The sequence below is a fragment of the Lingula anatina genome, chromosome 7 (assembly GCF_051362555.1).
Source record: "Lingula anatina isolate TDL-2025a chromosome 7, LinAna3.0, whole genome shotgun sequence".
Classification (NCBI taxonomy): Eukaryota; Metazoa; Brachiopoda; class Lingulata; order Lingulida; family Lingulidae; genus Lingula; species Lingula anatina.
Window position 1 is genome coordinate 21,988,849 of NC_141773.1, and position 13,589 is coordinate 22,002,437.

Genomic DNA, 13,589 nt, shown 5'->3' on the forward strand with positions numbered 1-13,589 from the left:
ACTGTCTGCCTGTCTCACCAATGTAAAAGGAATTATAGTTATGGCAGTTGGTCCTGTATATTGTCCCACAACGTTGTTCTTGGGAGGGCGTGTCCTTTGGTGCCAATAGGTGTTGTTTCAGTGTGCACTGTGTTTTTTGTAGATCCTGCACACTTTCTCTGAAATTCCTTTACAATAAGGGAGAGTTGGATTGTTATGATTATGATTTATTTCAGTGCAAAACAATTAGCACAGGAAGGAAAGATATGGTTGTTTATCCAAAAAAATGGTTGTTTATTAAAATGTATACATTCCAGACCTATTCACACGTAAAGCATCATGGGATTGGTATTAAATATCGTATAAAATATGCCCTTTTCATATTCAGTTATGTATATCCAAGGACGACCACAGACTATTCCGAAGACGGATTGTAACACCACATAATGACGTCATGAAGACGACATGGCGTCATATGAAGAATTAATTTAAACTTAGCCCATACAATTGTATTAAAACCAACGATTTACATTTTACTCTAACGCAACCTTTGATAATTGGCACAACAAGGCTTATTGATGTGTGAAATAATGTTAATACAGGCATTTGGGAAATATTGCTTTAGTATAAGTACACCCTTCGTAAATGGTAAAACTCTATCCATGAATCACTCTACAAACGTAGATACTGAAATCATTTATCAAATGTCCGTAACAACTGGTAAAATGCACCATCATTGATAGGTTAAGGAAGACATAAAAACATTGAAATCTATATGTAGCATTTTATAAGTATTTTTTTTCGTCTGGAGAAGCCCCTGACAACTAATACATGTAGAACCTACCGACACAGGCAGGTGTGTGTGTGTGTGTGTGTGTGTGTGTGTGTGTGTGTGTGTGTATATATATATATATATATATATATATATATATATATATACGCGTATGTCTGGGTAATGTACACTCAAGAATCAAAAGTCAAAGGATTATATTGGCATTCTCTATGCCAGTCTTAAGCTCTTTCGTCTAACAACTTTAGTGAGTTCAACCCTGGGCACTGATACAGCTGACAAGTCTCTACGATGTGGTAAACTGTTTGAAGGACGGCACCACATTCGCATGCTGGAGATTGACCCCCATTCAAACATGTTAGCACGGAAACGGCCATGACCTGTTCTGATGCGGTTTAGTCGAGTCCATAATAGGCGGCCCAGCTCAGGGCCAGGTGGTCGCCCAGCGGGCAAATAATGTTGTTTTAACGTTGAAACAACGTTGAACCATAACGTTGAGTAGACATTGAATAAACGTTGGATTTGAAAGTTGTGTCAACCTCAGATAACAGCGTTGTATCAACGTCAAAAAACAATGTTATATCAACCCCACCCAGCGGGAAAATAGCCTGGATGTGTTTAGCAGTAGGACATGTTTAATGGCTAAATATATGTAGGGTATAAATGTATGGCCTTTAAGTTAGAATTTCCAAGGTTTAGATTAATATACAGTTGTTCTCTTATATATATATATATAGGCCTATATATATATATATATATATATATAAGAAGATAACTACAACCTTTTATATATACATATATAACAAAGTCACAGTCACCTCAACCTGTCTATTTATAACAGGTTACCAAGAATTGTTAACTCCATCACATTTACAGCAACTTATTCATCCTAGTGTTAGCTGACCTTGCAAGCAATTCAGTTTATTGAAATGTTTTTCTGAATAACAAGTTTAGAAAATTCACTAGTTAACTAAAGACACAAAACAACTGTCATTTTTACTTTAAAACCATTTTGTTATTATTTTGATAAATTTAGTTACGGTATTGATAAACAAAGTATCACGTTTTCAATAATTAATATTTTAAATTACAATTCATAACTGCAAGGTTGTGTCATTGACCAAAATACAACGATGAGTCAACGTGGCTGGATCAACGTTGATTTAACTTTGAATTTACATGTAGGTAGATCAACGGCAATTCAACGTATCAACCTGTTTTCAACGTTGATCCAACGCAACTATGCCTGCTGGGCGGGTTCTCACTTCAGGAATGAAGTCATACAGTCTGCCATTTTGGAGGACATCCCATTACTCCTGCCATTTCACCATTCCCCATGTGTCTGTTGACATTTCATTCTTTTCCTCTAACTTTTGCAAGTATGGAATCAATGGAGCCCTTGAGGAAAGCCTGGTATATCCATCATCTTGCCGGAGTCGCTGGATGTCAGGCAGGTTACGACTTATTACTGCAGTCCCTCAAATACAACTGTAGAAAATCTCTTGTTCACGAGGGACCTTGAAAGGGGGTTTTGACTAGCATTCTGCCAGTTTTTTTTCCGGGGACACTGGTTGTCTTTGTACGACCAGCTCGGCGCAGTCTAAGGAAAATACACTCCCAAGATTGACCAAACCAACGAGCCTTTACACAAGGGCAGAAATTGCCGAAACGACCCCCACATACATTTCTGGCCATAGTACATGCAGCTGCATGGATCAATTGCCTCGAGATTTGTGTGGTAATTAGGTGTCGTGCAGAAAAGGTCGCCACCAGATGTCACTGAAACCGAGTCAGTACCTAAAAAACGAGGCTGTATCTCGAAAGCGAGGCTTCCCCATTGTTGTTATCTGAAAGAAAGTAGAGCACGAAATTCGTTTCCACTTTCAATCTACTGAAACCTGTAAAAATGCCTAGTCTGTGCTGTGTACCACACTGTTCGAATAGAGGAGGACACCAGTTTCCAACAGAAAAATGTTTGCGTGAGAAATGGATTCACGCCGTGAAGAGGGCTTCAAATTTACAAGGTGGTCGCTGGTCGCCGAAAAAATAAATGGTTGTTTGCTACGAGCACTTCACACCGGACGATTACGTTATGAACACATATCATGGTAAGGTTTGTGGATAATTATAGGTTGTATCTTTAGATGTAATTTAACATTGTATGGGGCCTGCCGCTAGTATAATGAGTAGTATTAGTACAAGTTGTCTTTCAAGTTCCAGGTATGCGTGTATATATATATATTATATACATGTATATTGTTATTGTAGTTGCCGTGTTGGTAAATCTGGTGGAAATGTCTAATGTAATGAGCAAGAGATTATATTTTAACAAGCTTACAACAGTTATGGGTTACCATGATTCTTATTATTTGTAGTATTATTTGGAGGAGTATATCACTTCGAATAAACATGCATTTTATTTATGAATTGATCTGTTAACTTATTATAATGAATAACAGTTGAAGTAGATTATACCTCATATGTCCCCTGCCCTAGTCAATAAAATATTAATGAATGGAAAATAATAACTTATTATTATTATTAAAAATTTTCCTTTGGTATTAGGAACAAAGAGAAGTAAAAGGCAACTGAAACCTGCGGCAGTACCATCTTTGTTTTCTTGGCAGACAGAAGAATCTCAGGCTGCCAAGAACAGGTCAAACAGAGCAAGAAGGCGTAGTGATCGCGGTGAGCAACCCCAACCCAATCCTGAAGTTGTATTTGAAGGTGTTGATGTGACAGAGGAAATTATTGAGGTAGACACTCCAGATATTGTGCTGGAAGCTACTAGTGCACCAACCACCCTAGGTGACAGTTCCACACAGACTCCCTTCTACCCTAAACTTTCTTTTGAGGAGCTGAGCACCAATGATAAAATGCTAAACTATTACACAGGATTGCAGAATCATGAACATTTTGTCTATGTTTTATCAACACTAGGCCCTGCTGCCTACCACTTAAATAATAGGTGGCGAAAACCTATCAATATTTCAGTTGAAAATCAGTTACTATTGACTTTAGTTAAACTTCGCTTACATTCTCCAAACAAAGAAGTTGGATTTTTATTTGGCATATCAGAATTTTGTGTGAGCAATATCTTTGTCACGTGGGTCAATTTCATGTATTTTGAGTGGCAAAAACTTGACATCTGGCCTGTCAAAGAACTTGTTGACTTTTATATGCCTCAGGACTTCAAAGATAAGTTCCCTACCACTAGAGTCATTATAGGTGAAGTTGAAATGCCCATCAAGAAACCCAGCAAGCCTGTTGCCCAGCAAGTAACTTTTTCTACGTACAAAAACAAGAACACCATCAAGACTATCGTTGGTGTGACTCCTGGTGGGATGGTTTCACACATTCCCCCTGCCTATGGTGGCTCTGCAAGTGACCGTTTGTTAATAGAGCGAGACAACATCCATGTCAAATGCCAGCGTGGGGATTCTGTGATGGCAGATAAAGGATTTGATATACAGGACATTTATGCTCCTTATGGTGTATTAGTGAATACTCCAACTTTTTTCCGAAATAAGAACCAGTTATCAGGAACTGAAATTCTCCACGATAGAAAAATTGCCAGTAAACGTGTTCATGTTGAGAGACTGATTGGTCTGGCCAAAACTTATAAAATAATGAAGACCCCATTAAATGACACTGAAACTGCATTGGGCACACAGATAGTGTTTGTGTGTTTTATGCTTGTAAACTTCAGAAACTGCATTGTACCCAAAACAGCATAGCCTGTGTAAATTGCAAGATGTGATTGATAATATGAACAAAAGTTTATTTCCTACAAACATTTAATTCATTAAACATGCAAATATTTCTCAGATGCAAACAAACATAGCTTTTATTGTACACATAATTGAATATCAAGGTGCATCTGCAGAGCAATACAAAGGAGTGAATTTGAAAACCTTCAAAGGCTACCATTTTCCATTATCACATGAATACAGTGCATGAAATTAAGATATTATCTGCTTAGACATAAGGTAAATGGTACGATTTTAAACTTGGCATTATTTGTATATATTCTGAAAGCATTAATAATAACTGCATCATTATATGTACTTGGTGATACAAGCATTTTCTTTGTTAATGTGCTTCTTAACATTTAGAGGGGACAAAGGCACAACACATTTCAATAACTTTCATGATACAGGTACCTTTCCAAATAAACTCTTCTGAAATGCTTAACAAAAAAATCATCTAATTTTTTTAACATTTCCTCTACCATCACTATGTCATAAGTGATACTAATTATTTTAATGTCTTTGAGGGTAAATACTGCAAAGTCACACTTTTTTGTCTTTGTTATGTGCATTGCACCTTGCACCTGATACATATAGTCATGGTTTTTCTTTAATTTCAACTGGCCATTGTTCTCATATTCTAAGTACACTGTAGGGCACTGTGACTGGGGATATGATTTGCTCTTTACTTGAATAAGGACACTTCACTTCTAATATCTTGTCGACGCTCACAATACCATCCGGAGAGGCAGCAAGATATGGACGAGATGCATCAACCCATAATCCAGTTTTCTGAACAGTCACCCCGGAAATTTTCTCATATTTACGTACTGCTTTGAACTCATAACGTTGTCCATGGCGAATGGGTTTGGTATTCAACTGTTTTACAGATTGAAGTTCTTTGGCAGCTTTGCCAGGGTCTGCCTTCTTCATTTTACAAATTTTCCCAAAGTTTGAAGAAGTAATTCTTTTACAGCGCTCGGAATACCAAATTTTGTTTGTGTTTTGTCCCATAGTTGCTGTCTTCACTTTCTGCATTTCAGTGGCATTGATTGCGGTAATGTTTTCAGATTCAAGAAATTGATCTTCTGGTGATAGTTTATTGTAATCATGGTCTGAGTAAACAGCCCTGAGATTTGCAGGAGGGAATAATTGAAGGATAGCAGGATTGGCAGATGTGTTGGCAGCAAAGTTGATGGAAGCATTGGCTACTCTTGAGTAAACAGCCAAAGGTGTTTCATTGAACTGTTCTGGAATGGGGTTAAATATTAATTTGGAATTGTTAGACCTGGATGGCACATTGGCTGTCTTGATGGGAGAACCATAGTGAATTTTCTTTGGGCGATGAAAAGACTGCAACTCTGCTGTACATGTCGTTTCCAAGACCATTTTATTTCCATTGCTGCAGTCCAAAATTGCTAGCATGCATGCCCTTACATGCTTACAGTGTGCTGACGGCCCTTCCCCTGCTTTGCACTCACACTGGCTTTCTAAAAAATATCCATCTTGCTCCAGCTTGATATCTATGGTGTAAGTAACTGCTTTACGCATCTTTGCACCACACTGAGCTCGCACAAAAATAAATGATTCAGTTTTGCAAAACCGAATAAATCTGATGAATCTGGAATATAATATAATATAATATAATATAATATAATATAATATAATTTTTCTTTCTTCTAAGATTGCAACCCACTCCGATCTCTAGCCCAAAATAGTATTACAAAATTTAGAGAGTCCTCTGTACCTGAGATAATTTAAGGTAAAAAAGCAGACTATTTCTTAAGATTATAAATTAATACTGAAACAACATACCTGTCCTTGTACATATCCATTGCTAGTTTGTTGAGACTTGTCTCTAGGGGCAGAAGGAACTGATCAACAAACTCTTGGCTTGTTTTGATCACTGAACCTGCCACGTCTTTGTACAACTTATCATCTGGTCTTAGCATTTGGTACTCCCTCTTTGACTCCTCTTGGCCAGTCAAGCACATTCTGTCATATGCAACTAAACTAAAATTAAATAAAAATATACAAAAACATTATTATTTTAGGACACTTAACTTCCATAAATATATAAAGACGATTTCACAGATACAGGGTACAAGTATCTTAATTGTTTTAGATTTAAATTTATTCATGATTTCAGTATTTAAAAAAATGCATATCAAGAACATAATTTTCTTATTTTTAATATTAATGACTGCATGTTTACCAAGCTCACCCAAAAGCTACGCACACATTTCCGCCATTAATTCAACAAATTACGACACGAAAAGGTCTTCTCACGGGCGAAAAAAAACTACAATAATAAACAACTAACGAAATTCTGAAATTCGCATACTCTTCGACTTTCTCCTCAAATATCTGCTTCGGGAGTAATACTAGTATATCTATTAGTAATACTAACAGTAAATTACAAAATTCAATGAGATTGAGTGCTACACGAAAAGCGCTTGAAAGCGAAACGCTCACTCACCGGTCTATTAAATCTTTTTTCCTGCCACTGACCCGTGCTCTTCTTCTTCTCAGTTCTTCTTTCAGTTTCTTTAACGGCCATTCATCATATTTAGTCATTTTTGCGGTACAAAAGAGAAAAAACTAATCATAAATCGCGATGACACAATCGTATTGCCCACGCTATAAACAGGAAGTTCAATTTCCTGTGCTGGTGCGGTTGTGGCGACGCGTAGCGGGGATATCTGCACGGTCTCTCATTAGGTGACACACCTGGCTATACATGGAGTGACACCTCAGTTTCGGATCAAAATAGTTTGAGAGAAAATGAATATTGTTTTTATAAAATGTCCCCGACAAATAAGAAGATATTCATATTAAGAATTAATTCTAATTTAAATTAAAATTGGAAGAAGTTTTTTATATTTCTTACCAATTTTGTTTTTGTTTCATATATTAATGTATTTAAACATTATCTGTTTTCTCATTTATCCATAAGAATGGGTATTTTATAGTTGTTTTCGTATTTTACATTGCATAGACCATCCAATACTCCAGGTCAGCGTCTCCCCCAGCAGTACCAGGGAGGTCAACGAGTCTGTCACTTTAATATGTACAGCACACGGCAATCCAACTGTCACTTCCTATAGATGGCAGAAAGGTAGCTGGACAACAGGACAAGCCAACCATACTATAAAACAACTGACCAAGGATGATACAGGGCAGTACACCTGTACTGTAACAGCCAACTCAATCGGGCATGGGGATCTTATCTTTACAAGGGAAGTTACTCTCACTGCATAATGTAACTCCAGTTCCTGTGGAAATGCATGCTTATAGATGCAGCAACACAATATTAACATTTTTCTTATGAAGAGAAACAATACAAACAAATATAATTTTGGTAATATATAGACTGATTTATCAGTAACATATTCCCTTATTGTAGATCTCACTGTGACTTTCCCTGTTGTCTCAGAGCAGACTGAAGGTGACAGCCTGTCTATGACGTGTACAGCACAAAGAGAACCTGGTGGAAACAACATACGATATCAAAAGTGGATGTTTCAGCCAACAGGAGGAGGTTCAGTTACAGAACTTGACAATAGCAGCGACAGATTGGTGATAACACGTATGTTAGTTAGTGACAGCATGCAGTGAATAAGAGCGGGGAGTGTTTAGTAGAGTAACGTAAGTTGATTGACATGCTCTTATGGTATTTATACAACTGCGCTTAGTGTAAACAGAGAGAAGGCCGCTACAGATTGCATGAGGTAGAAATAGAAATGAAGGAAGCGGCGCGGGTAATAACTGGACAGTAGTTCAATAAATAATAAGAAAGATAATATCTGAGTTGTATTTGCTACCTCGCGTAACATGATGAAGACAAGCCAACAACTTCGTCACAAATGGTGGAGGATGCAAAATATAAACATAGATGTTTGACATCATGAGTCTTGTCGGAAAGAGAGAACGATCACCGGACGGAAATATGCAGGCGAACACAAAGTATCTAGATGGGAGATTGGAATTGGACAAACAAAAAAACGGAAGGTAAGACAATTGCTTTAAACGATTTTTTTAGAAAATGCTTTTTGCGATATTTCGATGACTTTATGGTAGACAGCCACAATTTCAAACATTGCCTTAGTGAGGTAAACATAGTTTTACGAAGTCTGAGTAATGCAAACTTAGCATTATCTGAATAGTTTCATTGCGCGAGAAAAAGGTCAGGTATTAAGGATACATAGTTGCAGTAACTGATATTCGCGTTGACAAAGTGTAAGGCAGTGCCAGAATTCCATGCCCAATTGAATGTAATCGAATTTCTAGAAGTAATGAATTATTGGTTATTTATTTTATCCCTTAACAGATTTCAATTAAGCAGAGTTAAGGTAAACACCTCGCGAATGCGGATGCAATTAGCCGCCGCCCTTACCATGAGGGAAACGTTGGAGAATAAGACTTAGAAAAGCATAATGACCCTGCACATTTTTTTTTTAATGATGCATGTTTGAACAGAATACATATGTTAGACACTATCTTGAGACAAGTACTTAACTTTAAATTAAAACAGAGTGGCTACGAATTTAAAGGTCTGGAATGCTTTTAACAGTTAGAGAAAGGTGACAAAAATATGACGTTGTCAAAATGTCAAGATTGCGAGGCATTTGTTTTAAAGAGGAATTGTTTTAAAAAGTCTAACGTAAAGATAAGAATTTTGCGTCAGTTATCACATATTTGACATTAGACGAACTTATACATAGTTGCAGAGGCACTCGGCTTCTTGTTGTTAGAGATAGGAGATAACGTGATAATTGATGGCAGAAAATCACCCCACCCAGGAGGTTCTTTGCAACTTGTTTTTCAGACAAGTTAGAGTACAAAGTTTTGTCTAGTTTACACGACAACGCAATCGGTCATAAGGTTATTCAAAACACGTAGTTACTATTACGCACACGAAGTATTTTTTAGAAAAGGTCATTTACAAATGTCATTATGTTCGTTCTTGTGTTGAATGTTTGACAAGGAAAGTTCCTCCAAAATAACTCCAGGGCTTCGTTGCTAACTTTGCCCATAAACGAAGAGAGTAAGAAAAAAAAATAGAAAAATGATGAAAAACGAGAAAATGAGACTGCAGGACAAGCGAATTTGTCCCAGACCACTGATGAATTATTTGAAGTAAAAGACTTACGAGGTCGCGTCAGATAAAAAGTTGAAGCACAGTCTCTTATTTAGTGGAAATGGATTCCCTTTTGGTTAGAATATTAGGGATCCAATTGAAAACTAAACGAGGCGTCATTAAAGGGAATAACATAAGAGTAAAGGAAAAGAAGAATATATATTAAGTCGTGTGTCAATGAGATAGAACACACCTGTTTAAAACAGACAGCAAGATGTGAGTAGCAAACGTGACAAAGTTGAATTCTAATTGGATAGAATTAAGATATTTATAAAAAGACTATTTTAAAGTGATGTCATTAAACTTTTTATGGAAAAAATTAAAAGATGCTCTTAAATTTCAATGCCATTGATGTTTGTTTTTAAACATGTACGCTAAGTCTTTTCTAGGACAATACTATTAGGAGTTCAACGGCGATATGGTTGTCCCTCATTTTCCCTCGGAATCCGTAACAGATTCACGTAAGTAAGTGTGAGTATTGATTAAAGAAATAATTTCAATTGGTTGTAGACTCGTGATAAAATTTGTTTGGTGAATATATTTTGTATGTCTTATATTTTCCGTTACCTGCTAATTTAGATAAATATAAACATTATTCTTTTTTTTTTTTTTACTTCTAATGTTTATTAAGTAAATACATTTCCGTTTACATTTTATGCATCTATTGACCTTAAGAATTTTACAGGTTGCGGAATGTTTGAAGAGATGCCAACAGTTGAGATATCTCACTTCACTGTTGAAAAATTCGTGACAAGACGGAGAACTGCATTTGAAAATATTTTGTTGTTGACTTGAACAAAAATGTTGCACTAATCAATATTGATAAAATAGTTAATTTTTCCAGGTTAGCCAGGCAGCGAATGAATTTTTCGTTGTTCGCCTACTCTTGTAATTTTAATATCCATCATAACGAGTTTTTAAATTTTCTTTTACAGGATATGACGTTTAAATGGCATTCACTTTAATTTCAGGCAATACTAATTATTATTGCACCTTTTTCGGTTTAGGACTCCTGGACTTACAGTTTGCGTAATTTCAGATGATGAATCATAATTCTTTTCATAAGAATACCCCTCCTGTTTCGCCCACTACCCCCTTGCAATGTTAAACATCGTCGAGAGTGCGCATGCACCTTTGAGGGTGACAAGCAAATATTAAGATTATGATTAATCTACCTTATTGGAAGTCCCTTCAATAAAATTATGTTTTTGGGTTGCGAAGAATAAAATTGGAGAATAGTTTCTCGATAAATTGCCTTAATTAAAGTCCTCATCACTGGCATTTCGACGATCTTCTTAAAATGATCTTGTCAGTTGATAATGTGGTTATATTGGCAATCAAAAGATCGAATGGAACAAATGAGTTAATGAGAATAAATGATGCAAGGATAAATGGCCTTATGTGAATATCATTTGATATATTGTGAGGAATAAAATGATTCATATGTGACATATATCAATGTGGTTATGGATAACTGAATATGTGGAGTTGAGGTATAAAAGTGTGCGCATGACGTTAGGCGAGGGGGATAGGCTCCCCGAAGCCCTGACGTCAACAGGCGGCAGTGGAGTCGCAAGGCTCTGGGGGCACATTAAAGACGTGCTATAGTGCTGTGGGAGAAGACTGAAGGCCCACTGTGTCTCGAATCCTGAATTAACAGGATACTGTGGTACCGTCTAGTCGGCTCAGTGTTAACGAGTTCACTGAGTGGTACGGGGACGACAGTCCTCACCTAGCCATGCGTAGTTGATGCGGTTCCAACACGGTGGTGAACAGGCAAGGCTGGTGAAAACGGTCAAAGTTCCGATAACCCATGGCAGTGGGACCGGGATCAGACCGTCGGTTACTCCCTGGGAGCCTGGTAAGCTCTACGGGATTGAGTGATCGCTATCGACTGGGTCACCGGCCGGTTGGGTCGCAAAAGGCAGTAAGGCTTAAGAATAGCAGCCGCGCTCAGCTCAATGTACAGTCAGGCCCTAGCAAACTGAAAACGAATGAGCTAGTAAGTGAGCTAGTGGGAAAGGTACTCAGCCTAGGTTGCGCCCCTGGCAAGGAGGGGAGACTGAAGAGTATAAGCGATATAAATACTAAAATCTGGGACGCCAGATAAATACTAGCATCTGGGACGCCAGATTGCGTTATGATTATTTTTATTATTAGCATAAGTATTATTGATAGACATATTATTATATTATTAGCATGGTTCCATATATGTTTTATTGTTATCATAATCTTTTGGATGAATAATACTATGGCAAGTTAAAAATATTGCCTGTTAAATGTGACTGTATTCAAGTTTGATGATGATTGTTATAATATACGTAGTTAAGTTTTTCTTGACATGCATTTCTGCTTCATTCATTTTGGATATATTCGTACACGCTGGACATGGACATTCGTGGATATACAGGAAACTGTGAACATTTATCTACACGTATGCCAACGTGCGCGAATAAGACGTTTATCCATATACAATGAGTGGCAGATGACAATCGCTATGCACTGTCTAGAAGGACGGATTTGACATTATATGATAACTGAATTTTCGTGCTAAAATTCAAAAATGGAGGATATAACAGACTATACCAAATGGAACTTTTCATTTGAGTGGATATGAACTTTAAATTTTACGAGTTAATTTTGAGTTATATGTTATTGCATGTGGTTATAATGACACATTAAGTATTGTGTGTTGAATAATAAATACGTTTAGTATTTATAATATATATATATTCAGTTTGTCGGTCTCATAATTATTAGTTATTGATATTTAAATATACAGTTATTGGTATAGGAACAGTGTACTTAACTTTTATAAAGATGATGACGTGAAACTGATGATATGCATTAAGGAAGATTCTTACTTTATTATTTTTCGGTACGTTTTTGTTCAATCGTGGATTGGGTTTGATATAAAACAATTGTTTCTCTTATAACCATCAAAAGAGAGCGCTACAGTGTGGACAAATATGATGATGAACAAGTACTTCATCATGAACGATGCGCTGGTCGCAACGTTGTGGTGACTGCTGTTCATTGGACAGGGAGTGATCGGCCCTATTGTCTCACGTAGTGCATCCCAAGAACATCTCATATGGCAAACGAAAGAGAGAAACTATATAATAAAATGTGTCAGAGCCATAATAAGAGAGTAACAGATTTAAACATATGCGCGGAGAAAACAAATAAAAGTATCTGTACTCTTGGGCCGCACATTACAACATGTAAATGCACATCCACGAAAAATCATATTTTCTAAAAAAAAATTATCAATCTATCTTCCTTTAAGTTATATTTGGGGTTTCATGTCAATTTTATTTCTATCTTATAGTAGGTTTATAATACAAAATCTATGTACTTAGTTTTGTTTTGCATGAATTTATGATAAAAGACAAATGCAGTGTTTAAGAAAGTTTATTTTTAATTAATGTATATTTTAATTTTAAATATGCCTAGGGACAGGCATATCGTCCCCGGGAGATAATGTAATGTTAGTTAGTGACAGCATGCAGTGAATAAGAGCGGGGAGTGTTTAGTAGAGTAACGTAAGTTGATTGACATGCTCTTATGGTATTTATACAACTGCGCTTAGTGTAAACAGAGAGAAGGCCGCTACAGATTGCATGAGGTAGAAATAGAAATGAAGGAAGCGGCGCGGGTAATAACTGGACAGTAGTTCAATAAATAATAAGAAAGATAATATCTGAGTTGTATTTGCTACCTCGCGTAACATGATGAAGACAAGCCAACAACTTCGTCACACGTATACAGTACACAGATGATGGTGTTTACACGTGTACTGCAACCAATGGAGTGTTCACAAAAGCTGCTTCAAGGAGTGTAATAGTTAGATGTAAGTTTAATTTGTACAGACAAACACACACGGTGAATTAAATTCTTGATGTCTGCCAGATTATAGAACACCATAAAA

The 13,589-nt window shown here is 36.7% G+C and overlaps 2 protein-coding genes and 1 long non-coding RNA gene across 4 annotated transcripts; 2 read left to right on the plus strand and 1 right to left on the minus strand.

The window, feature by feature from the left end:
* The first annotated feature begins 2,523 nt into the window (after positions 1-2,523).
* LOC106180817 (uncharacterized) lies at positions 2,524-4,832 on the plus strand. 2 transcript variants are annotated; one of them, XM_087018428.1, is made up of 2 exons: positions 2,524-2,877; positions 3,397-4,832. In XM_087018428.1, the coding sequence occupies exons 1-2, from the start codon at positions 2,875-2,877 to the stop codon at positions 4,504-4,506; spliced, it is 1,113 nt and encodes a 370-aa protein (XP_086874554.1). In that variant the 5' UTR covers positions 2,524-2,874; the 3' UTR covers positions 4,507-4,832. The 2 variants fall into 2 exon arrangements, with proteins under 2 accessions (XP_086874554.1, XP_086874553.1); XM_087018427.1 differs by having other exon boundaries at positions 2,532-2,877; positions 3,335-4,832.
* LOC147760891 (uncharacterized) lies at positions 4,623-7,234 on the minus strand. Its single transcript, XM_087018103.1, has 3 exons — positions 6,998-7,234; positions 6,334-6,531; positions 4,623-6,139 (listed from the first exon to the last, which is right to left on the minus strand). Exons 1-3 carry the CDS (start codon positions 7,093-7,095, stop codon positions 5,152-5,154), a joined length of 1,284 nt encoding a protein of 427 aa, XP_086874229.1. The 5' UTR covers positions 7,096-7,234; the 3' UTR covers positions 4,623-5,151.
* Positions 7,235-8,116: 882 nt separating this feature from the next.
* On the plus strand, positions 8,117-13,358 carry LOC147760892 (uncharacterized). Its single transcript, XR_015335500.1, has 2 exons — positions 8,117-8,529; positions 10,048-13,358. It is a non-coding gene; the product is annotated as an uncharacterized LOC147760892 (long non-coding RNA).
* The last annotated feature ends 231 nt before the right edge of the window (positions 13,359-13,589 follow it).